This window comes from Tachypleus tridentatus, chromosome 6 (assembly GCF_004210375.1).
Source record: "Tachypleus tridentatus isolate NWPU-2018 chromosome 6, ASM421037v1, whole genome shotgun sequence".
NCBI lineage: Eukaryota > Metazoa > Arthropoda > Merostomata > Xiphosura > Limulidae > Tachypleus > Tachypleus tridentatus.
Window position 1 is genome coordinate 100,176,262 of NC_134830.1, and position 27,615 is coordinate 100,203,876.

A 27,615-nucleotide genomic window follows, 5' to 3' on the forward strand; every position below is an offset into this window, starting at 1 on the left:
ATCAGTCAAACTAAGTCAATAACACAGATTACCCATACCTTTACCATGTTAGAATATTACTTTCAAACTATGTCGACTGTTATCAGTCAAACTAATAGAGATTGTCACCCAGTGCAGCTTTATGTGACTTTAGGTATGGAAGGTAGCTTCGAGTAGAATTTTAATTACACTCAGTCCTTTGAATCTCATTTGAAAAGGTAACTGAAACCGAATCTCGCCTTACAAAAGTTTAATGCGTGTTCGATACATTACTAAGTTTACCGCATCCAGTATTCATACGACGCTACAGAACATGAATTTCGTTTCCTAGCTACTTGGTAAATAGTACAAATTAAAACTCAGTTATCGGTGTCGAAGTAGCCCGGCTTGGCTTGGTGGGTTAAGGCGTTCGACTCGTAATCTGAGGGTCGCAGTATCGAATCCCCGTCGCATCAAACATACTCGCCCTTTCATCCGTGGGGGCATTATAATATGACGGTCAAGCCCACTATTCGTTGGTAAAAGAGTAGCCCAAGAGTTGGCGGTGGGTCATTATGACTAGCTACCTTCCCTCTAGTCTTACACTGCTAAATTAGGGACGGCTAGCGCAGATAGTCCTCGAGTAGCTTTGCTTCTTATAATATGTGTACCTTAGTGATTGGTAAACCTAAACTAGGTTGATTTTTTATTATTAAAAAACTTCACTTTGCACTGTTTGAACAAAATAAAACTTCATAAATATTTCGATAAATCTTATTCCTGAAACAGATATGTAAAGTTGATCTGTTATCTAGCGTTCATCGTTTTGTGATTCAATTTATAGGAATTTTGAAAATCATTTTACATAAATATTTTTATGTTTTTGAATTAATATTTGTTACTGAATATAACCTTTTTTTAGATATTCGTGAGTTTTTCCTAGATTAAAGTAAAAAAAAATCACGGGTATATAACAGCAGGCATATTTTAAAACTTTGTTCAGCGAAGTATATGCTAAATAAAAACAAACTAAACGCAACAATAGCAGTAGTTTGCGATAGAAATTCTAGCAATAAACTCTAAATATCTGTTCATAACAATCTTGTAGCAAACATCTCAAATTTGCTGTAAGTGTTGTCACTGAATCATTTTCTTTTCTGCAATAACATTTTCCTTTATATTTTTTACACTGATGTTTAAAACTTACAAGTCGTTTGGTTGTGCGTTTTTAGCACTAAGCTGCACAGTGGACTACTTTCGTCCGTTCCACTTTGGGTAATCGATCCCCGGATTTTATCATTTTTAGTCCACGAACTTACCACTGACATACCAGTAGATTATCAAAGTCGTTGTTATTGTGTTGTTGTTTTTTTGTGAAAAATGCAAAATGGGCTGCCTTTACTCTTTTGACAGCAACATTAAATCTCATTCCAGATTTTAGAATTGCAATTCCGAAATTTCAGTGTTATTCAACCAAGGGGCTTATAAAGATCAAAATGTTATCTAGATTTTAAATGAATTATTTGTGGTATTATGATATAACAACATTTTAGTGAATTCTTCTTTGATAATTGGAATTTAAACGTATTTTTAAAGTCTCATATGAGAAACTTCACATGAACATTTGTCAGTTAAGACCCCAATATTATCAGATCTGTTCAGACACAACGAATCCTGTATTAGCACAACGTTAAGGCTTTAATACGGAATGCAAAAGCTTAAATTATAAATTCTAGCGTTGGAAGATATGTTTCAAAGTGCTGACGCTACTCCATTTCATTAATAGGATTACCAAAGATAACATTTCGTTGGCTTCACATGGATGAGAAGATGGGGATAAAGGAGTTCATGTGTGGCATTTGCAGGCACTAAGGCAACAGTAATGACCAGGGAATATAATCTCTTTGGGATTAACCAAGGAACCCTTGAAAGTTTCATGGTGATCAGAAGTTGGGAATAAGGAAAATGTTCATGTATAAACAAAAAAAATATAGACACTAGCGTTTTTATAATATATTTTGGGGAAACTTAATTGTTAAAAAAATACAAGGCACCATGCCCTTTAAAGCTTAATAGATAAAGGATTTGCGAAATGTTGTTAAGAACGACTTAATAGCAGAAATGTTCATTAACTAACATTGTTCGTTATATATTTTCCATATTTTCCAGAAAAACAAAGGATTTATCATTTGGTTAAAACATTGGTCAAAAGATGCGTCATTCTGAATTCATATAGCTCGAGTTTAATTTGTTTATAAGGACTGATTTATACACGTACCAAAAGTAGATGTCCCAGTGGCACAGTAACATGTCTGTGTACATATACTGCTAGAAACCGGGTTTCGATACCCGCGGTAGGCAGAACAGAGCTAGCTCTTAGTGTAGTTTTTCGCATAATTCCAAACAAACAAAAGTTGATAAAACTTTAGAAATTTATATTTCACACATTTACTTGCTCCTATCATTTATGTTTTATCATTTATAAAATAATTTCATCAATGTTCCATTATGGACTGTAACATGAGATCTGTACTTGAATAACTAAGAGGATTTTAGAAAACGACATTTCTAATCTACTATGATTTTTTGTAGCTATCATTAACCCTACAAGTTTTATGTGACAAAATTTGTCAAATGTTAACGTTCATTCTGGTACTTACATAAGATTTGTTTATTTTAGCGTAGAAGAACACACTGGCTATCTGTGCTCAGTCCATCGCGGAAAATCTAACCCTCGGGAATTAGCCTTGTAAGTCTGTCAACTTATAATGGAAGAATTTGATAAAAAAGTTGTAATTACTGTAAATGATAAAATAATTGGATTTTTATATATGCAATAACACATAGAAAATGATAATTTTGTACATTCGTTTTAACTAAATATTGTACTAAAGTTCATTATTAGGACGATGTTCCAGGTCTGTGCATCCCTTTGTCAATCGTATGCAGTCTAGTGTGTGTGTGTGTATGTGTTTTCTTATAGCAAAGCCACATTGGGTTATCTGCTGAGTCCACCGAGGGGAATCAAACCCCCTATTTTAGCGTTGTAAATCCAAAGACTTACCGCTATACCAGCGGGGGATATGTGCAGTCGTATTGTCCGCCACAGTAATCAGTTACAAGAAATTTCTACGAAGAATAATAAGTCATTCTTAGACCACACGCCTTGGCCCACCAGTGAGTGGCACAGCGGCATGTCTGCGGACTCACACCACTAGAACCTGAGTTTCGATACCCGTGGTTAGCAGTACACAAGTAGCTTATTGTGCAGCTTTGTGCTTTATTCCAAAACAAGACAAACAAACACACAGATTGATATGTTTTCTACAGGTCATTCATTCTATATGAATGACGCTTCCAATACCATATTTATGAGAGCTGCACTGAGAACCAAAATGACAGTTTCATCACTAATAAAAATGCGCGTGTTGAGATTTAGGTGTGGGTGGAAGCAATTGAATCTTCATAAACTTCAGATACTTGTTTATTGCCTTGATAACAATAGAAACGAAATACTTTTAAGCTTCATCGCAACAGTTTGTTTTAACTGAGGTCGAAAGATGTTTTTTTTCTTAACCACAGAAAACAAAAGACTAGTTTACCATTATGACTTTGGAAGCCATTACTTCCCAAAATGCTTGCCTTTCAGATTGCACAGAAAACACCGAAAATTTTCTGCTTCAAAATATTGTACATCGTTTAATTAATAATATCGCGTGGTGAATATCATTCTTCGAATAAAATTTTTGTATTTCTTTATCCACAAAGTCTACTGTGACTCCACTACCCTAGAATGATCTGGTATTCACCCAGAAACAAATACATAAGAGGTAGACATCTCGCTCGTGGCAACGCGGCTCGTATCATACACGTCTTTCAAATGATATGCGATTAACTTTCTGTGTGTACTAATGAATTGAACAAACAACTGAGATGAAAAATATTAAGTGATAGCTTTCTTTTCTTTACTGAGACTTTTCGTGTTTATAGCAAGTTTACCATTTTTCTTTAGTCTTTATACAAATTTTACAGTTTTGTTTTTTTCATAACGATTTTCAATTCGTTAAACGAAAACATTTGAGAAGTCGTCGCCCTTTAGTTTTCTAAAATATTTCGTGTTCTTTTCAGGCATCCTTTTGTTCACAGTACAAAATTTGGTTGAAATAACAAAATCTCGTTTTATAACAAAAAATATCAAATATTTTTGTGGTAAGTTTGGTTGTCACAGATAACTTTCACGTGTGTAGAAACACCGTTAGAATACTTCACATCAATAACGTCTATGCAAACGTCTCTTGTAAAAAAACATTCAGGTCACTATACATGAAATAATTAGAGGACATATAAATTTCCGACGTTTGAGTAATATTTAAAATTATAATAAAAATTAAATCAACGTTTGTTTGTTTTTACATAATTAAAACTTTATTGAGGCTGTTTGTTTGTTTTTAATTTCGCGCAAAGCTACTTGAGGGCTACCTTCCCTCTAGTCTTACACTGCTAAATTAGAGACGGCTAGCGCAGGTCAACTCTTGGGCTACTCTTTTACCAACGGATAGTGGGTTTTGACCGAAACATTATAACACCCCCACGGCTGAACGGGCGAGCGTGTTTGGTGCGACGGGGATTCGCTCCTGCGAACCTCGGATTACGAGTCGAACGCCTTAACCCTCCTGGCCATGCCGGGCCGTATTGAGGCTGTACCGCATCACTTTAAAATGACACTCTATATGTACACGTACGAGAACATTTATAATGACACTTTACATGTACACGTCAAGAAAATTTATAATGACACTCTACATGTACAAGAAAATTTATAATGACATTCCCTATGTACATGTACGAGAAAATTTATAATAACATTCTATATGTACACGTACGAGATAATTTATAATGACACGAAACGTACAAGGACATGTACAAGAAAATTGTAGAGTTATTAAAGTGGAAGCCATGTGGCTTCGATAATGTTTTCACTCTGTAAATAGGAAACGTTGGCTTTAATTATTTATTACAATTGTAATAATTATAGGAATTATAAATGTTTTAAATAAATAATAAGCATATAGCAGTGTTAGGAGTGAGAAATAGAAAATGTGATCGTAAGTATTCTCATTATTGAAACTATTTTAAACCTTATATGTATTCATAGAAAGAATTTACGCGGGAAGTGAAAACGGTTCATTCTTCCAATGCATAAAATGATTTAGTTCACTGTGATGACAGTTATTTTATCTGAATATACCTTATTCGTGCACTTTGAGGATTTCTCATCTAAGCTTATCAACTACTGTACTCGTAATTAATAAATTGTTTAAAGTAAGAAAAAGGAAGGAACGAAACTAGGACATTTTAATTTGTATCATATTCAAGAATAGTCATAAAGCATTCGTTAATTTGTAAAGAGTGGTGCTATTGAGTTAGCTCCAGATGTATGTACGCGTTGTCATCATATTTGAATTTACGGATTTTGTATCTGAATACTGTGAATGGATTACCTTTTCAATTATTTTCAGTGAGATAATGTAATTACTTCTTAGAATATCAATATGAGATCATACGAGATCGTAAGTATGCTCATTTATGTTATGCTACAAAAAGCCATTTTTATGGTATAATGTTTATGAAATAAATGCACTAAATTATCAATATGGCGTTAACTCTGGGCATTAGGATCATTCCAAGCCATGGATTTAACCATGTTTCATTGATATTATATGAAGGCATTGCATTTGTCTTATATTATACAAAAGTCATTGTAATTTCCCTGTTGGATAACAGTGTTTGTGTATTCAGCCAAGCTTTGCACGGAATAATAAGTTTTGGTTGTAAAATATATCGTTATATATATATATATTATATTATATTATTTTCTTGTATAGCAGATAAATGACACACTTGCGTGCTGTTATCTCAAAATGTCTTAATTTTTTGTCGTAATATAATGGTGTATTTTAGTAATTTCCCAGAAATTTCTTTACGTTATCCAGAATTCATAACATTTTTATATTGTGTCTTTAACCATGAAAACAAATTAACGTTAGATTTTTATAATTGATAGAGCTGTTTTTTGTCACATTATAAGCTCAAAGAGATTGACTCTATTCTTTCAAACTTGTTTTTGATGTTCGTATGGGAATCAAGCATCCATAATTTGATTGTAAACATGGTGATTAATTTTACCCTTTCGTCATTTGTTCGTGTTTTAAGCAATTGTAGTATAAATATGTACATGCACACAAACACACATATAAAATGTTTACCACGGATAAGCAGTTGTGATATCTGAATGTGACAACAGCTTTATAAGTGACGATTTTGGTGTTAAGTTTTCTCAGGTATATTTCTTTTCTCATTATCTTAGTTTTTTTTGTTTTACACGATTTACGTTGATGATGATTTTCAGGCATGAATGTAAACAAAATATTTGTATATTCTGGATAAAAAATATATTTGGTACGTAGCAGTGTAATGGTACATGACGAATCATGGCAAAAGATATTACATCTAGATAAAGAAATATTGAGAGATCCTATGCATATAAATGGAAAGAGCTATTTGTATAAGCTAAGATACACTAAACAAATATTACATATAAGGACTCGGCGAGGGTTGCACTTTTATATATACATAATAAATCCTGGTTAAAGGAATGCAATGTAACAACAAAAATAGGGTAATAGGACTTCCTTAAAGTCTTAAGGGGTCCGATTAAAGTGTTTCACTCAATTTTCAATGATGATGGTAAGGCGTACAGTTTAAATGGAAGTAAATAGGCTAGAGTGAAGTTGTTCTGCTTGTCCAAATAAGATTACTGAATGACATAGAGTAATTAATAAAATGAAATATTTTAAAATTTGAATCTGGTATTTTTAGATTGTTATTTATTGTCTTGGAAATTGAATTTGTTTTAGTATTTTTAAACGCTTCAATTATAAAACTTTGTTGTTGTTTTTTACAGAATTTTGCGTGAATTACAGTATATTAAACAACCACGAGACCAGTTGATGTCAACTAAACCACTAAATCTTCTGATTCCATCTTCTCAATCACAGTCACAAAGAGATCATCGCCTTTCCAGTTCCGATTCCTTGAATACTTGGCACAGTGCAGCTTCAAATCGTATGGTCGATCGTTTGCCACCAAGTAGCCAAACCACTGTTAACTTTTTTCTTGATTTAGGGAGTGCTGATCTTTCCAATATCCCACAATCAAATAGACCTGTATGTTGTAATATAACCCATAATATTGAAAACAAGAACATGGTTACTCGCAGATTGAATACGAAGTCTGTATGTGAAGAATTTGAATCAAAAAATGGTACCGATTTTTCTCCTGTCATTCAAGAAGGATCTGGATGGGAAAAAAGGGAAGGGGAAGATGATCTTGAAGATACTGCTGAAGTGTCGGAAATTCATCCACTTGAGGATTTTCATGAATCTTTAGATACTATAAACAGAAAGGAGTTAAGTAATCAACCCAACAGTTTCAGCAGTACAGTAATAAATCGTTCACCAAGTGTAGCTGGTGTTTTGCAAAATCAGAAAAGAGAATCAAAAGGTGATGAAAGCATTAAGCAACCCTATGAAAGCATGAAAAAAGAAAAGAAAGAATTTTTGGAGCTTTCACCTCATCAATCAACTTTATCACGAACAGAAATTACAACTACTTCCCTAAACTCAGATACTAAATATGTAAGTCATAGTATCGTACACGAGAAATTCCCTTCTTGGCCAGCAGCAACATGGGTAGGTTCTAAAATAGCTCAGCCGGTGTCAGCAGCCAACTATAGATCCCACTCTTGGACTGATCAAATAAATTACCCTAAAATTCGGTCCTGCTATTCTCGACCCAAAAAACCCTTCTCAGTGTCGAATAGCCATCTTACACCAGTCTTAGAAAGAAGTATACAAAGTATGAACAAAGATAATGTTATAGGCTTAGAATACGAGCCCATACCGCCACCTCCTCCTGTGCAGCGGACACTGAATCAGTATAGTCCTGAAAGAGTACAAGTGTCTCAGGTTGACAAACACCCAAAATATATACCAAAGTTAAATGAAAGCAATATCATCCAAACTCTGAAAGAAAATGGCAAACCAGAGTACATATTACAAAATCCCAACATAAAGGCAAACTGGAAGAAGTATCACGAGTTTTTGAAATACTCCTGTGATTACACATCATCCCAATCTTCAGCTTATGGTAGTCTTTCATCGTGGGACGGACCACCATCAGAATATGCAATGAGTTTGTTGAAAGAGGAACGCCCTGAAAATGCAACTTCGTTTTTGACCAAATCACGCCTTGAATGTTGCGATTCTTCTTGGATTGCGAAAAGAAAACATAAAATTATTGAAGTGCCAAATAAAACAAACACTTTTGTGGAAAACATTCAAAATGGCATCAATCAAGAAAAGTGCCATAGCTCTTACAGTGACTTAAGTTCCTTGAGCATGCAGATGTCCAAGCGGTCTTCTCTGTTTGATAGTGGTTTATCGACATTACCGGACAGTGGACGCTTTTCTCCACAATCTTCTTGTGAAAGTAATTTCACAAACACATCTCTCGAAAATGGATTTAAAGCTTGTTTAGTAGCAGAAAATGAAGTGAATCGAGAAAACATCGCTCACAGTTCCAGGATTCAACCACCAATCCGTCATGATTCTCAAAGTGTTGTATACTACAGTCCAGATACAAAACAGGAAAAGACTAAGGACCAGAAAAATTCTGTAAGCGCTAATGACCTCGACCAGCAACATAACTTCAAAGAAGGAATGGACAATTACATGAATAGTAAAACACAACAATTAACTAACCCAAACATTTCTCTTTCTGCAGGCATTATTCTCAATAAACAACCATACGATTTTTGTAAAAGATTTAAGTTTCCAAAAGAATCACCCAGTAGTCCTGATAATAATCAAAATGAAATATCTAAAATATGTCATCAAACCATAGTATCACCGCTAAGTGAAAGTGAAAAAAAGGCGATGGAAACTGAATTTGTTAAAAAAAATATTGTTGCACCACATACTTCCGAAATGACAGAGAATCGGAGAGATCTGAGTTCAAATCGTCAAGCCCTGACTTCTAACACTCTTTTCAGTCCTATTTCTTATTTAAATCCTGATAAAACACGCCAAATGTCAGATGTTGAACTAAAATCGGTCCAGAAACAAGCTGTGTTGTCATTCTATCAACGGCAAAAACCTTTATTTTCTACTAAGCTGAAAACAACCCAACCGGAGCTACAATTTTCAAACTTACTTAACAAAAACACAGTTAGTCCTAATGATAAGCAACTGCAAATGATCGGTGCTAGCGTTTCTCCAATCTTGTTGCAATCTTCTCAGACAACATCGACTGATGTACTGAGTCCGTTTGGTGAGGCTTTTGACAACAATACACCAAAATCAGCCCAAATACAGCTTTCACAAAATGGCACCAAAAGTTTATCTCACAAAAGAGGGAATTTAGTGTACAATAATGCCCATGAAGAGTCTATGGCTCAGCCAAATTCTTACTCCGTGCCAAGTGTGTCAGGACTTTCTTCCAGGACTTGCACTATAAATTCAAATTCATCGACACACACAAACCTTAATCCAATGTGTCATTTGAAAATGAATTGTGAGCCTGTGAACTCTAAAGCTACTGAGCTATCCCTAGTTCGGGAAAATCCAAACTTGGACGAAACTACGGTAGAAGACCAGAAAAACGAACGTTCTGAGATCAACAAGACATTTTCCTCGGCATTAGTAAGTCCCAAACTAAAGTTATGATTATGCGGTATAGACATTTAGTTCTGTAAAACTACGGAACAAACGTAGCATAATCTCAGTTGTTAACGAATGTGAAGTTACACTGTTTATTCTTAATAACTTATGTGAATATTATATATGTCGCTATTTTGCGTCTTTAGTAGCATAGAAATGGATGCATTATTTATAGGGAAAACGGTTCGTTATGTATATAGTTTGTGTATTTTGAAACAATGCTTTTACACTAACTTTCACAAAGTAGCAATGGTAGTTTACATCGTATTATTTTCTCTCATGATTTATATACACAATATCTAATACATACACCTTAGAAAGGAGTTCATGTGGAGTATTTCACAGTTTGTTCCTCACCTGAAGCAAAGTGAGTGTTTAGTACTTTGAAAATCGTGACCTTCTTGTTAAGGTATAAACATCTAGAATTTTCACAAATTTGTTTTGTTTGTTTGCAGTTAAGCACAAAACTACACTATGGGCTATCTGTGATACCCACCACGGGTATCGAACCAAGTGTCATAAGACTTTAGTCTTATTGCTGAGTCGCTAACGGATAGATTTTTAATCATAAAGATAACTGTAGAATGTGACAGTTGTGTCTTCTTTGTCCATCATTTCATAACTTTTGTCTCTGTGTTGCTAACACTTTTATAGAATTGCATTTTGTAAAATTATACTCAGCATAGTCACATCTTATAAACCAGATTATTACATTTCAATTATAGTATTTAATAATTATCTATTAGCATCATTTATACTTCCAACTAGGCCCTATGAAAGTATTATAAGATATTTCAATTTTCTCGTGATTAAACTGTGAGTTTTTAAAAATTTAACTCCCAAACTCTTGGTTGTTTTCGTTTTTTTGTTTTATATTTTTGAAAGACATTAACATTTTATCATCACAGTTCTTCTTCTTATTATTATTAAAACCTCCTCCAAAGCTATGAGCATTTAGAAAACTGTGACGTTTTGATGTTTTTAGTGTATTTTAATGTACAGTGTATTAATTTCTTAAGTTCTTAATTTCCAGATTTCTCAGAAGAATGGAAATATATACACTTGGATTTTTTTACGAAGTATTTGCAGTTAGTTAGTCTTTAATATTATTATTATGAACACTATTATACCTGTGGAACTGAATACTTTAAAATTGAAATCAATGAATCTAATCTTTTAAGAGGAACTGCAAATAAAAGGATATTGTACTTTAATTAATGAGTAAGTGATATTTTTAACTGTGCTGTCACTTTTCGTGCTACGGTCATTAAACATGATATAGCGATTGTAATTAAAATTTGTAATTAAATGACTATAGAAAAAAAAATAAGCAGTTAGGATGCGTATACATTTCAGGCTTGCTTACTTTAATGATCTCCCTCAGATGTATTCATTGCGAATGGATTTTTTTGGGGGTGATAAAAGAGCGAATTAGAAAATGGGCGAATTTAGTCTGCCAATGAAGAGGAGTATGCTCTTCTTTCAATTAATGCACTTCTTGAGTGGAGTGGTGCGCCCACTCTGTTTCTTATCTAGAATGAATGTACACTGCTTTACTTTATTGAAGGCCCGGCATGGCCTAGCGCGTAAGGCGTGCGACTCGTAATCCGCGGGTTCGCGCCCGCGTCGCGCTAAACATGCTCGCCCTCCCAGCCGTGGGGGTGTATAATGTGACGGTCAATCCCACTATTCGTTGGTAAAAGAGTAGCCCAAGAGTTGGCGGTGGGTGGTGATGACTAGCTGCCTTCCCTCTAGTCTTACACTGCTAAATTAGGGACGGCTAGCACAGATAGCCCTCGAGTAGCTTTGTGCGAAATTCCCAAACAAACAAACAAACAAACTTTATTGAAGAACTGATCCTGCTAATTATGCCCCAATTTACTATTTTTATATTTTCGTCCACACGAGAATAAAAAGCATGTACCTTAAATCATGTGTTTCTTTTTTATTATTACATAGCATTCTTTATGTTTATGTGAGATCGGGCGTGGCCTGATATTACATAGTGTGACTGTGAGCAACAAGGTTTGGAATTCGATAACACATATCATTGAATACTACACAAGTTCAGCTATTGGCATGTCATAAAAGTGACAGTCGATTCTGTCGTTCGGTTCATATAGCAAGGAAAACCGTTGTAGTAGCTTGTATTACTGACTGTGTCCCTTCTAGTCAACTTAGGGACATTATTCTCTGAAGTATTGTATTTTATGACATAGTTGTTTGTTCTTTGTATGTATAAGGCTCCATTTAGAAGGAAAATATTTTTGTAATGGGTCATATTGCTAAGAAAGATCGTTTTGGATTATTTAGCCAAGTGAAGAATGCGAAGAACACTTTACTTAATGAAAGCGTTTTACTTCTTTAACAACAAATTCTACAACTGCAAACTGTATAAGTTCCGAGAAACAAACTAAAGATTACAATCTTCTTAAATATCACCAACAGTCACTTACCTACTGATTGACCCGACATGGCCAGGTGGGTTAAGGTGTGCGACTCGTAATCTGAGGGTCGCGGGTTCGCATCCCCGTCGCACCACCCATGCTCGCCTTTTTAGCCGTGGGGGCGTTAGAATGTGAAGGTCAATCCCACTATTCGTTGGTAAAAGAGTAGTCCAAGAGTTGGCAGCGGGTGGTGATAACTAACTGCCTTCCCTCTAGTCTTACTCTGCTAAATTAGGGACGGCTATCGCAGATAGCCCTCGAGTAGCTTTGCGCGAAATTCAAAAACAAACCTACTGATTTTCTTGCAAGTACGGCACTTTTTATATCTTTAATGCTTTATTTACAACACAAATTTAAAGTCTACAGCAATGAACTTATTAACTTGCTGATTCAATGACCAATGTACAGTCTCAACAACCTACATTCACGTAAGTTAAGCTTGTATAATGTAATTTCAAAAGGTTTCCTAAACTTTGAAACGTCAAAGTTAGAAAACAGTCGACGACAATTCCCATTCTCTTTATATTTTTCTAAAAGTGCTGATTAATTTCAATAATAAATGTAGAATAGATCTTTGTGTTAATTTGCAATGCAAATTTTATTTTACTTAAAAATGTAAGTTTAATAATAATATTTAAGTACAAAAGAAACTCTTTGTGTGTGTGTGTTTTCTTATAGAAAAACCACATGACGCTATCTGCTGAGCCTACCGAGGGGAATCAGCCACTGATTTTAGGGTTCTGAATCTGTATACTTACCGCTTTACTAGCGGAGGACAAATCTCTCTGTAATTTTTAGCCAGATTAAAATTTTCATGGATCATTACAACGAAAAATTGAAGGTTTTCGAAGTAGAACTTTTGTCAGAAAAAAAAGCACCCAATTTTCAATATGTTGATAATCTCTCGTGATTGATTTTGTTTTCTTATTTATTTAAAAATATTTTTTTTCAGGTACAAAATCAATCCAGAGAAAGTCTTAAAAAACGAAATCATTGTTTCTAGTAGCGCTAGTTTCCATGCATAAAAATATATTAATTATATATGAAAAGCCTACGAAACAACTATATAGTCACTTTCTGTGTCGTTTTATTTTAATTAGGTATTTTTTGTTTGTTTGTTGTTATTTTTTGGAATTTCGCGCAAAGCTACACAAAAGCTATCTGTGCTAACCGTCCTTAATTTAGCAGTGTAAGACTAGAGGGAAGGCAGCTAGTGATCACCACCCACTGCCAACTCTTGGGCTACTCTCTTACCAACGAATAGTATGATTGACCGTCACATAATAACGTTTGATGCGATGGGGTTTCGAATCCGCGACCCTCGGATTACAAGTTGGTATTCTATTTTAATCACTGAACCACGCAACAGACCACTCACAGCCCTCCATGTCAGATTTTAATTTCTGAAACTCATAGAAAAAATGAAGTACTGTTGGCGCTGTTACATAAGTTTTAATTATACAGGATATCATTTACGCATTATTTATTTTGGATACTCAGGTATGTCAAACTTTTTATACGTTTCTTGTTTTTATTTCCCACTCTCTTCAATACTTCCCCCCTCATTCCCCAAGGCTCAGCGGAAAGTCTAAAGGCTTATAACTTTAAAAATCGGTTCGATACTCGCGTTAGGCACAACATAATTCGTTACGCAGTTTTGCGCTTGATAACAAACATATTACTCATGATGAAGTAATCGTCACAGTAAATTTGTATTTTGTATGTTTTCTCATGATGAGTAAGGAGAGTTGACTTTGTAGGTAAGAATGTTTATATTGTTCCTTGGGAGGCCAGGGTATGTTTACGGACTTACAAAGCTAAAATGAATGCTTTGTTTCTGTGTGATAGACACAGCAGATATCGCAAAGTGGCTTTTGTCAGAGACAAAAAAAATATTTTTAATTTTCACTGTAATTGCTTAATTTGCTAAATTAGACATAAAAGACGCGCATTTCTTGTTCTGTTAATTTATTAACTATCAGCCTGTAGAGTTTTGACTTGAGTCTATTCTCAGTATGTTGAATAAAATATAATTTTAATTCCTACGAAATGTTTTCTTTACGTACTGACGGGGCTCGGCATGGCCAGGTGGTTAAGGCACTCGAGTCGTGATCCGAGGGTCGCTGGTTCGAATCCCTGTCTCACCAAACATACTCGCCCTTTCAGCCGTGGGGGCGTTATAATGTGCCTTCAATTCCACTATTCGTTGGTAAAAGATTAGCCCGATTGTTGGCTGCTTTCCCTTTAGTCTTACACTGCTAAATTAGGGACGGCTAGCGCAAATAGCCCTCGTGTAGCTTTGCGCGAAATTCAAAACAAACCAAACCAAATGTATTGACAGACGAATAGAATATTTTATTCTTAATATTAACAAATAATATAGTTTCGTTTTACAAATTTGCCACATCTGTCCCAAATTTTTGTTTCGTTTCGAAACTTGCGTGCTTTATTTTATATTAGAAAAACAACAACCGTATCAATTAAATAAAAAGGAAACAAACAAAAAATCGAAACTGAGTATCGCTACGTATCCACGCAACGAACAAAACTTTTTTGTGCGGTAGTCCTGTTACAAAACTGGCGGACAAATTTCAAATTGCAATTTTTGTCACTAAATAGTTCTAGAAATTCAGTGACGATTTTGAAACCCAATCCAGCGATGTTTCATACATATGAATCAGGAATCAACTATAAACACTGAGAAGCTGCAAAAAAGGTCCAATTGAATATTTGTTATGTATGCAGATTATGAACGGACATGAATGCAAACATGTCTACATTGATGAGATTGGTTGTTTCATGCCACTATATCTCTAATAAAAATGCAAACTAGTGGCTTTGCAATCAATCGATACCAAGTGAACGGATATGGTTTTCATTAGAAACTTCATAACCGTGTTGTACGTAACGTATAGTTAGTAGATAGATAGTCAACGCTGTCGGTCAAAAAACACATATTTTAGAATTTGCTTGGCCTCGCTCGATGCTCGTTTTTCTGGTTACAAGATCGTATATTTCGTAACTTGTAGACATTTAGTAATAATATAATTTCGCTTTTCTGACTTTTTCGAAACACATATTCTGAAAAAAAAAAATGTACATATATCCCTGTTTAGAAAATCTAGCACTTGTTAAGAATGGTAATATATATTCTACATATTATGTGAATATTTATATTCCTAATTACGACATAAACGCTTTTATTTCCACTATTTGCTAGTGCAACGTCTGTTGTGGTAGTTCAGACTGTGGGGAAAGTGATCTAATCAGTAATAAAAGATATATTTCCAAGACGTTGACACTTTACCAAATGCTGTGAATTTGCAGTAAAAATAAATCAACGATCACTCATCCGTTTTGAAAACATACAAGAAAACATAACTTCTGAAAGGTATGAATTGCTGAAGTGTAGAATATTTTATTTGATGCTCAAGTTAAGTACTCTAAATTTTATTTTTATTTCAAAACATACAAACAAATTCACAATTTGTATTTTTATTTTTTTTAAATTTATATCCAGCAGAGAAAGAAGCCAATGGTTTCCACAAAACACAGATTATTAAGCAAAGAGTAAATGAATAGTTACAGTATGACTGTATGAGAAGTATGGCTCGTTGGTTAATAACAATGGTACACCACATCTTCATGCACTCACAATTAACCGTATGAATGCAACAACTTACCGGCATCTGTGCTGACCGAGGAGTGCACAGCTCATTTAGTTATTTTTGTAAAGCTCCTGGAGTGTTAGTCGTGGCATCACCCTCTAGTGTAATATCTTACTGTGTGGCCTAATGCTACCAAAGCATTAATGGCTTCAACTTCCATCTGGTGTTCAGAATCAGGGTCTCACTGTGCGGCGAGACAACCTGTCCATATTTCTGTGTTGTAGAACCAGAAAATGCACTATGAGGAAGTTACATTCATGCAACGTTCCTTCCATAAGTACAACAGCATATTTAACCTACAAGTCTCTGGTTTGTTTTTACTGGATTACGCTCCGATTGCTTGCATAATCTTTAAGTAATTATCTCTGCACTGAGATTGATTTTCACTGCTTACGCCTAATCCACCATTCTGGATACACCACAAGTTCACTGATGTACTTATCTCTGCACGCACATTAAGATGGACGTCATGGACCTTTACAGCATTAGGAAAAGTCCAACGTACAAAACAGAAATTATATACCACAAAACTTTACCATACTGCTAGTATTCTGCAGTGAATAACTCTTCCTCTTACTTGAAACTACTTCTACTTGTAGAAAATGATATTCCTTAAATAGGAAACATTTCTTGAAACACGTTGACACAACAGTTCAAGTGAAGACAATACCCACGTTAACAGTAAACTTCGCAATAACCCAGGTTCGAATCCTGGCCACTGCACCAAAATGTTCTTCCTTCCTATTACCCCTCGGTGTGGATTCCTGTTCGTAGTGAGGAATCCTCGCAGAGAAGGTTCTATTCTTTCAGTTTACTTCTTCTGGGATCTAAACATCCACCCATGTGTTTGCCATGCGTGGTGACCCGTGAAAGGGAGGAGATTATCCTGGTGACTGAAGAGTCCAACCCCAACACATCACTTTGGCCTTGCATTTCTGTAGACGGGCGGCCTTGGGATGGCCCTCCAATGGTTAATTGGCTGGTCCACTTGGGATAGGGTCAACCAAGTGCCAGTGTTGGATCTTCTCATCAGGTGTTGTGGACGTTGTATCTGATGCTGGTGTTTGGGTACAGTGCTCACAAATGTCTTCCTTTTTTATTCAGAAGAGACTAGATGAACTTGATGGCTCTCTAAACTCAGTCAAAAGACTTTGCTCTGGCAACATATTGGTGGAAACGTCTACATCTAAACACAGTGAGCTCCTCTTACATTCAAAGACGATTGGGGATGTATCCATTGAGGTTACGCCACGTGCTACTTTGAAATCATTACGATGAGTTATTGTTGAGAGGGATTTACAGAACATTCCCGAGTCGAAGATTCTCACTGGTTTTTCCACCCAAGGAGTTTCTGCAATGAGGCGTATCTCCACTCGCAAATATGGAATTATGATGCCTACCATGTTCTCATTTTAACAGTTATATCACCGCATGTACTTGTTACCATTAAGACAGGTTATCTTAATTGCAAGGTACAGCTATACATTCCAGATCCTCTTAGATGTCTCCAGTCTCAGTGGTTTGGTCACTTGAAGACATCATGTCGTGGTTTCTTGACGTGTACTCGTTGCGATGGTAAGGACCATGATACCTATGAGAGTGAAATGGACCCTCATTGCATTAATTGCAATGGCTCTCACCAATTCCACTTTCGTTCTTGTTCTAAGTGGTTGGAAGAAAAAGAGGTGCAGGGTTTGAAGACGATACAAAACATTACTTATACTGAGGCTCGAAATTTACTGTCCACCATTTCATTTCGTACATACGCTGCTGCACTTCGTTCCACTACTATAGTGGGAGTGCAGACGAATTTCTTTGCGCCTACAAAAGAATAATTCTCAAAACATATGAAAAGTCTTTTGACCTTGGTTAAAAAAGTTGATGAATCAACGTCAACATCCGTCTCTGTCCCTAACATTCATTCCAGCAAACCCCAAGATTTACTTCATATGATTCATGGCACGGGAATTTCCTTGGGTGCATATTTTTCTCTCGCTCCAAGATGCAAAACGACCATTCGTTCACATCTTCAGTTGCTGAAATCCTTTTCCAACGACAAAGACCAGCCAAATTGACCCACGGCAGGATCCATGGAGGTCGATAGACCTCCCTCGAATAAAGAAAATAAAGAAAACAGACGTGATCGAAAACAGAAGGGCTTTCTACCCAATTCGCCTACACATAAATAAAAATGGCCACCTTGATACAATAAAATTGTCGAGGTTTACGTTCTAATCTGGATGACATCAAAGCACTGATTGCTTCCTACCATTCTGTATGCCTTTCCTTACAGGAAACTTTTCTGAAACGTGCTGATACAGTCACCTTTCGGCAATATTCTTTGTACAGAAATGTCAGGTGTGTGATGGACGAGTGAATGGAGGGGTGGCACTGTTGGTTGATCAGCATGTGCCCACCCTATCTTTGCCACTTGACACAACCTTAGAGGCCATTGCCACGTGTGTTTCCTTTGATCTTACCATCACTGTTTGTTCTCTCTATCTGTCCTCTGGAGAGACATATGATCAATCAGACCTTAATGCTCTCGTTGAACAGTTGCCATCTCCCTTTCTAATCCTGGGGGACTTTAATGGACATCATCACCTCTGCGGAAGTGTTGTTATTGATAGGAGGGGTCGCTCAGTAGAGTGTATGCTCTCTTATCACAACCTTACTATTTTCAATACTGGTTCTTCCACTTATTTTCATGCACCTAGTCAGTCCTTTACTGCTATTGATCTCTTGGTTTATTCACCCTTTTTTCATGGAGGGTTGACAATAATCCACTAGGCAGTGATCATTTTCCTATACTTTTGAGAGAGACAGGCCGTGGTCGATGCCATCAATAGACGAATGTGTGGCAGCGATAACTGACTGTATTATATAAGCAGCTGCTCGGTGTATTCCTAAAACCTCGACATGTTTTCCATGATATCCTCGTTTGTGGTGGAATTCTGCCTGCCACACGGCACGGAAGGCTCAAAAACAGGCCTGGGATAATTTCTGTAGATATCCCACACTTTCGTACCGCATCGCTTTCTAACGGGCCCGTGCAGATGCTAGGTGGGTAAGACATCAAAGCCAGAAAGGATCTTGGATCAAGTTCATAACTAGCATATCTTCTACCACCAATTCCAAGTTCATATGGGACAGGATTCGAAAGGTCAGTGGATATTACAATTCTGTCCCCCCTCTCGATCTTACTCTCTGATGGCCAAGAGGTAGCTGATGTCCGGAGCATCGCCGATACTTAAAAGATGAAAGCTTTTGCCGGGTATCTAGCACTTCTGCTTGTTTCTCCACCTCTTTGGCCATCAAGGCTCGGGCAGAGCGTTCACCTCTTTCCTTTCGAACTGACTGTCTCTTTGACTATAATCGTCCCTTTACACTGGTGGAACTGAAAATGGCCCTTCATCGGTCTGGCAGTACGTCTGTTGGAACTGATGATGTACACTATGGCATGCTGTGCTATCTCTCTCCTGCTTCTCTTGATATTCTTCTAATTGTTTTTAACCTGTTCTGGCAGGATAATGTTTTCCTGATGTCTGGTGCCAGGCTATTTTCCTACCTATCTCTAAGACTGGGAAGATCTCAAGATTCTTTTAAACTACCGTCTAATTGCTTTGACAAGCTGTCTCTGTAAGACCCTAGAGAGGATAGTTAATGCTCGCCTTGTTTGGTTCCTGGAATCAAACAACTTCATCTTGCCCACCCAGTGTGGGTTCCGACGACAGTGCTCTGCCATAGATCACCTGATTCGACTTAACGTCAATCAGAGAAGCCTTTCTCAAAGGACAACATCTTATATCAATATTCTTTGACCTTGAAAAGGCTTATGATACAATACGGAAGTATTGAATTTTGCGAGATTTCCGTTTATATTGGTTACGTGGTCATTTGCCCACTTTTATCAAAATTTTTTAATTGACAGGCGATTTCAAGTATGTGTGGGTTCCACAAATTCCTGTTCTTTTCTACAAGAACTTGGAGTCCCTCAGGGCTGCATTTTGAATGCCACACTTTTCAGCATACTGAACAACTCTCTCTTACTGTTGCAAACGGGCTCTATGTCGACGAACGTATATTGAGCGGCAGCTACAGACTTCCCTCAATCGTTTACTAAAGTGGATCACAAGAAACGGTTTTAACTTCTCTCTAAAACCGTTTGCATGCACTTTTTCTGCCAACGGGGTATTCACCCTGATCCTGAACTCCGTATCGGTGAAGTAGTGCTACCTGTGGTCTCTGAAACAAAGTTCTTGGGGCTTATCTTTGACCGTAAGCTGACCTTTATACCACACATCAAGCAGCTACGAGTGAAATTTACAAGAGCACTGAACATCCTCCGTGTCCTCTCTTCCACCACTTGGGGAGCGAATCGATGTTCTATGCTAAAGATATATTGTGCTGTTATTCGATCGAAACGACTATTAGTCACTGGTCTGTGGTTCTGCCAGGACTACGGCCTTGAAGATGCTGAACCCCATTCATCAACTGGGACTTTGGCTCTGCACTGGGGTTTTCTGCTCTACCCCATTACAGAGCTTGTACACAATCTCATAAACCTCCTCTAACCCTCTGCTGTTTGCAACTGTCTTTACTGTATGCTTCGAAACTTCGATCCTTACCACAGCATCCCACCTAGATTTGTGTTTTTCTTCCTTGGTGGGCCATGCTTTTTTAGAACAGACGATCTGCCATTGTTCCTTTTGGCCTTCATATTTAGGCGCAGTTGGGTAAATTTGGTCTCTCCTTGGATAACATTGCTGTATCCATTGGTCAGCCTATCCCACATGGCTTATAAAAAATTCCCAAATGTGACCTTTTTTTAAGCCATCTGAGAAAAGCAGGTACTACCAATTAGAAGTACTGTCTGCTATTTGCTGAACATCTTTCAAACCATCTTTCCTTTCCTATTTATACGGATGTTTCGAAATCAGGTGACTCTGTGGGCTCTGCCATGGTTTGTTGTTCACGGAATCCCCCTCTACAGTTTGTGTTCACTGCTGAACTGTACGCCATTTCTCTTGCCCTGGATCACCCAGAAGCTAAGCAGTACTCAAATTGCACTATTTATACTGACTCGCTTAGTTCTCTACTGGCCCTGGAATCACTTAACGTTGGTTCTCATCCTGCTCTCGCCAATATTCAAAACCGACTGGCCCATTTCTCTTTAACATCTACTTCTATTTAGTTTTTCTAGATACCAAGCCATGTTGGTATTCGTGGGAACGAGTTCGCAGACACCGCAGCTAAATCTGTCTGCTCTGGCATTTATCACTGTTATGCCTGTTCCATACATAGACTATGACCCTGTATTCAAGGTCCGGCTCTGTGTCAGTTAGCAGCGACTTGGAGTGAGCAATGTGAAAACAAGTTTTTCCAAATAAAACCCCATATTGGACTTTGACCTCTTGCTTCCGTAAGAATCGGAAAAAGGAAGTTGTTCTAATTAGACTACGCATTGGTCACAGTTTTTTAACTCATCGTTTTCCTTTATCTGGAACTGATGCACGAATGTGTAGTCTCTGTGACACTCAGGTCATAATGAGCTACATTTTACTGTCTTGCCGTCGTTACGACTCTCAATGACTGCACCATTTTAAAAATGTTTGTCTCAAGGTTTATCTGTAGTGTTAGGCAGTGTTATTGGCGTTGATAACACTGTCCACCTTACAAATTTTTTTAGTTTTTTTAAAGGCCATTAATCTCCTATTTAATCTGCTATTAAAGTTTTTAATTTATACCTTTTATGATGTGATTCCTTTTGAAAATTAAAGTTTATCTAGTTCGATTTGAAATTAGAAAATAGCCGTAACGTCAAATAACTCGAAACCAGGACTGGAAAGGCCAACTTCAAGTGACTAACGCTGATGTTTGAACTTTTTTGTTAGTCATCCTGACGAGATTGATGATTAAAATTATGCTACAGAAAGTCCTTTACAACTTGTATTACGTAGTTTCTCTCTTACTGCGGTAAACTTGATATAAAAATTGGATTTAACGGTATTTATGTGTTTAATTCAAAAATCAAAAATTGTTTTGCTTTACATTGATTCCTTTTTACGAATTTTAATAAATTTACTTTAATTTTAACTTTTAATCAGATGTTTGGCGCAGATAGCCTGGTTGTTTTGCGCCATTAAATGCTAAACCAACCAACCAACCAACCAACCAACCAACTATTATGTGATATTGTCAGTCAAAAACTATTTTCCAATAATGTAGATGAGGTACGTCTTTTACATAACGGGAAATTATACAAATTATTTTGAGAAACAGTACTGTGTTCTGCCAAAAGTAACTGAATCTTTGCTAAGAAATAAACCATGGAGGTAGAAAACACATTTTTATTGCATACCAAGAGTACTGAGAACAGAAAAGCGAAAAGTGTCTGTAAAAGGTAAGTTTTAAGTGTTAACCAAAGAATAAATTGAATCCTGATAGTAGATGAAAAGAAGCAAACACAACTCAAAAATTCTTTAAGAATAGTGACCCGGCATGGCCAGGTGGTTAGGGCGTTCGATTCCTAATCTGAAGGTCGCTGGTTCGAATACTCGTCACACCAAATATGCTTGCCCTTTCAGCCGTGACGGCGTTATAAAGTTACATTCAATTCCACTATTCGTTGGTAAAAGAGTAGCCCAAGAGTTGACGGTAGATGGTGATGACTAGGTGCCTTTTCTCTAATCTTACACTGCTAAATGAGGGACGGCTAGCTCTCCTGTAACTTTGTGAGAAATTCAAAAACAAACAATCAAATAAACTTTATTTAACAAACACAGCGTTATGTTACGTATGCAGCCGCGCTTCTTCATATGTGCAGCTTGGTTGCTAGGACAGACGACAGAAAAACAAAAACTTAACTCAAAAGGAAAGTCAAGATACGAAGTTATGGAAATACCAGACTTAAATGTTTTGGTGAAATAAAGAGAGTCGAGAAGTCCACAGGTAATGTATTTCAAGTAAGAGTGTCACTCACTTTAAGTCAAGCCGATTGTACAGATTTCTTTCTCTATTGCTTGTTTGAACAGGCTATTTGCCAAGGTACAAAAAAACAAACAAAACACTTTAGCTAGATTAAGAGCTAGGTTGCAGTATACAGTATACAGCCTCCATCCCTGTAAAAAGATTAGCACATGTTTACAACCTTGAGAATATTGTAACTACTTGAAGAACCTGCCTGGAAGTTTATAGAAATAAACAAGAGGAAATCTTCAATAGCCGCAGCACTTGAAATTCTTTTAGGCAGCATCCGAGTAAATCAATTTATGAGACCTTTGTTTCACAATTTTTCTATAAGCTATATACTTGTGAATCAGCAATACCAATCGTGTGGTGCGCGTATAATTCCATCATACTGTCTTAAAATTAAAATTATTTAGGCAGGATTATAACAAATTAATCTGTGACTTTGGGTGTGGTCACATACATCAATCAAAGTGTCTGACATCCTGAGCCCCAAACTGTAATTAGTTCTAAAATCGGTCAAAAGATGACAGGGCAATGAGAAAGAAATTTATACTTGGAAAAGTTAAGGGTCGTTCTTCGAGTCATGCATCCCCGGCAAAAATGGATATACCCGAATAAAGCTATATTCTATATTACTTATGAAAGGGTGAAATTCTTCACTATGTGATTCATTGCGTCATTACTCACGACAGTAGAATCAGTAGTTTCTGACATTTTATCATCCAAAAACAACTTATCGAGTTTCGTAAGTGTGAACATTTGTTGCTGTAAACATTTTTGAGTGGGAACTACTTGTCAAGGTAGTTATAGCGTTCGGCTCGTAATCTGAGGGTCACAGGTTCGAATCCCTGTCTCACCAAATATGCTTGCCTATTCAGCCGTGAGAGTGTTATAATGTGACTGTCACTCCCGCTATTCGTTGTTAAAAGAGTAGCCCAAGAGTTGGTAGTGGGTGGTGATGACTAGCTGCCTTCTTCTTACACTGTCAGATTAGGGACGGCTAACGCAGATAACCTTCGTGTAACTTTGCGCGAAATTAAAAAACAAACAAATTATTTGTTACCGAAGGCATTTTTGAGTGGAATATAGATAATCTTTATTTCAAGACAAACGGTAACTGGAAAAACAAAAGAAAATGGTTTATACGAGACAAAAGGATTTGGAGAATTTTTCTTTTTTTGCTGTTTACCATATGCCGTTTTATTCGACTTTTCTTATATTGTCTTTTAATATTTGAATAGTTTATGTTGTTTTTTTGTCATTCCTTCAACTAGAGGGTTTTGACCTTTAAATGGTTAGTTAAGTTTCAATTCATATTTAAGTGGTTTCATCTGTGTGTATTCAGAATGTAGAGCCCAGTTAATCAGATTCTGAGAGCTTTTGTACTCTAATAGTGCTATCTTTTTATGTGTGATTTTTTGTATAAGTTGATATGTCATGATACTTCTAGCATAAATACTCTGTGTTCTATAAAATCGTGTTCTGATGTTGTTCCGTTGTATATGAGTGCGACTTTTCATAAAATAATTGAACCATATAGCTCTCAAAGTACGTATGACCTGTCTATGCTTCTTGGAAAAATGGTTGTGGGGTTTACAACGTCATTTAAAAGCCTTTAACATTATTAGGCTTCGGGATATGTTTTGCCTTGTCAACAGCAATTACGTAAAACGTCTAACCTTGAATGGCTATTATATATAATTATGCTTGTGTACATATATCAATTATTCTTCGTCTGTAATGACACTATGTTTACACTAACTTGATGTAACAATGGCGCATGTTCACCTTGTAATGGACGTTAGCTGAAGCTTACTTTAAACGCAGTTGCTTATATAAACTTCAGTATAGAGTTACATATAAAAAATTAAAAAAACGATCTATACACAATCTTAGGAAGAACTGTATATACGCTGCTAATAATAAATATCATTTATGCACGCTGTATAGAGATGTTGGAAACGAAAAAATGTAGGTGTCAAAATTTCGAAGTGAAAAACATCTCGAGAAGTTCCAGCTATTATTGTTAGTTTCAAAATCTCTACAGTCTACTGTCATCAGATCAAACTCTACCAAATATCATGCTCTCACTATGTTAAGAAGAGCTACTTCAAGATTTGGGAGTGCTTAGTCCATATGTTCCCTAAATAATGGTCAATTAATGAATTATCAGCCAACTCTTTTGATATTAAAAGATCAACGAAATAAGTATTCTTCGATTGGTTTTATCTCCCAACGTTCACGCTGTACGTGTACCTACTTAATCAGATCGCCCTTTGTTATCACCATAAATAACATGTTAACGATATGTCTGTCTCGGAATAAAGACTTCGTGGGGTTCGTTTTTTCTTTTGTGTTGAAATCATGGATGCAATTACTAATTTTGGCGACAGAAATACAAACGTTTCGTCACATAAAAATTGACTATTTTTTATATACTTACAGTTTTTGTAAACTAACATTAGTTGTAACATGCAGAGGCGTAGATTTTTTACACCCGATGGGGGGATGATTTTTGCAACCATTATGTGGACTGTTCAATTTGCAAATTGGTAATCTCTGATTACGTGAACCTGAAAGCTGTAAACATGCAGTCACAGAGTAACCTTGTTGCCACGATACTTCAATGTTTCCATGTATGTTTGTATAAGTGAGGTGTTGTGAACAGTTTTGAAAATGTTAATAGAATAAAGATAAATGTGTCATAAATTAACTACCAAATGAATTTATTCCTGCACACTGCACAGTATAAATGATGGCCATTATACTTGACAAGGTTACTAATAACTTTCATTGCATGAATTACGTTTTCAAATATTAATAAAATTAGTAATTACCATTGATAAGTTTATATCTACTGAAAAACTGTTCATGTTGCTGGATAAAAATAATTAAAATGTCTTTGTGAACTCTTGAAAATTACACATCAATACAATGTAGCATTCATACTTTTCATTGAAGTAAGATTCATTTAGTCCTCTAGTCTACATGTTCCCAAACGTAGACCTCCTTTGTGATGATCTGTTTATGAATTCTTTCATAAACTCTTCTATATTTATCTTGTCGACCTCATCTTTGTGAGTGTGACAAACTGCCACATGGTTGAGGCGGCACTGAGACATAGTTGACCTTAACCACGTCTTCAACCGTCTTAATGCAGAAAAGCTGCGTTCACATTCGCAGCTGGATACTGGACATACACGCAAAATTTTCAAGAGAAGAAACACGTCACTAAACATCTGCTGGTTTGTTTCATGCATTTTACAGTGAGCATTCTTCGCACCTTTCAGAGATACTGCTTTTGTTGTTCCTTTGAACATGGGCAACTGAAACTCGAGCCGTTGTGCAGAGATTTCTGGATAGAAGTTTATAACCGAGTTGTCAATCTTGCCAGATGTGATCATGTTCTCAAGTACCAGATATTGCCTCAAGTCATTGTTGTCTGCATTGAATCTAGTGGTCAGATGTTCTACGACTGTGTCCACAAATTCAAAAAAATATTGGCTTCTGTAGTAATCTCTAGCTGTTGCAGAATGGTGTGCTGAGCCATCACCTGTGATCCTTCTGGGGGGTCTGCGAATGCGTGGTAGTTCAATAGGCACCAGGTCTAAGAAAGTTACCTTTTTCTCAGCTTCATCAAATATCTTGTTGTAATTTTCTTTTGTTCGCAATACCCGCAATTACGTTACTGTCATTGCAGGTGCTCCAATCATGCCAGATACTGTCGCTGATTTTGCTTGAAATGCACGGTTTAGTTCCTGTAATGCAGCTAATGGACGTTGAGCCATCAACAATGCTAAAACTGTCTTTCTTTTGTCAAATCTGTCCAGCAGACCTCGTGCTTTCACTGCTACATCTGATTTTTCATTTGCTAATTCAAACAAAATTCAACAATGTCACTGTAGTGATCATTAGCACATGTAATTGCAATCAGGTGGCACAATCAGCGTGTTGGACACAGTGGGCGGATGTATTTAACTGGACCATTGTGGCTGTCTGACGATACAATATTTTTAAAGATTGTCTTATATTTGCCTGACCTCTGAAGCAAAACACCAATTCATGAACCCACTGGATAGAATCTCGAACGCATTCACAAGCTTCAACTGCATGTTGCATTATTAAATTAGCCTTGTGTGCTCTGCAGTAAAAAAAACAAAGCTGATGGTTGCCTCGCATTCACTGTACGCACCACTCATGTTAGTGGCTTCATCATAAGTTTGTGCTCTTAATCCTGACAATGGTAAATTGAGTCTAGTCAGTACATCAAGTATAGTCAAGGATATTGTTTCACCAATTGTATTGGAAACACTGTACAAACCAAGAAATGTCTCATGGACGTCAAGGTTCTCATCTACGTATCGTACACATGTTGCTTCCTGTTCGGCACCTGTAACATCTTGTGAGTGCCATCAACCATTAATGCAAAGATTTTACTTTGCTGCACTGAGGTGCTATGCTCCTCAGTATTTGATGGCTGAACATCTCCATTATTTCATTCTGAGCCTGGGGTGATGTGAATGTGGTTTTCTTTGACAAGTAGGCCATCAACTCAGGATCTTCCTCTTCCAGGAGCTTCATTAACTGCAGGAAGTTCCCCCTCCATATCAGTATGTCCATGTAATGCTAAACCTTGACGCAGTAAGAAGCGTAAACTTCTGAATATTTTGGCTAGACTTAATAAAAGCATATGACTTTTTGAGTCTGATTGTTGAAGTGCAGCCATGGGAACTCATCAAACCTGGAAGTTGATATTTTGAGATTTTGCTTTCTTTCGTGGTATTAGTTGTG

At 36.6% G+C, this 27,615-nt stretch overlaps 1 protein-coding gene across 6 annotated transcripts in view; it reads left to right on the forward strand.

The window, feature by feature from the left end:
- The window catches only part of LOC143253179 (uncharacterized), a 172,437-nt gene that overhangs the window by 97,842 nt on the left and 46,980 nt on the right, over nucleotides 1-27,615 (forward strand). For 5 of the 6 annotated variants that reach the window (XM_076506581.1, XM_076506586.1, XM_076506587.1 and 2 more), the window contains 2 exons: nucleotides 2,639-2,707; nucleotides 6,923-9,719. In XM_076506581.1, coding sequence (XP_076362696.1) covers nucleotides 2,639-2,707; nucleotides 6,923-9,719 — 2,866 coding nt within the window. The remainder of the gene's footprint in view (nucleotides 1-2,638; nucleotides 2,708-6,922; nucleotides 9,720-27,615) is intronic. The other variant, XM_076506582.1, reaches the window with a different exon arrangement.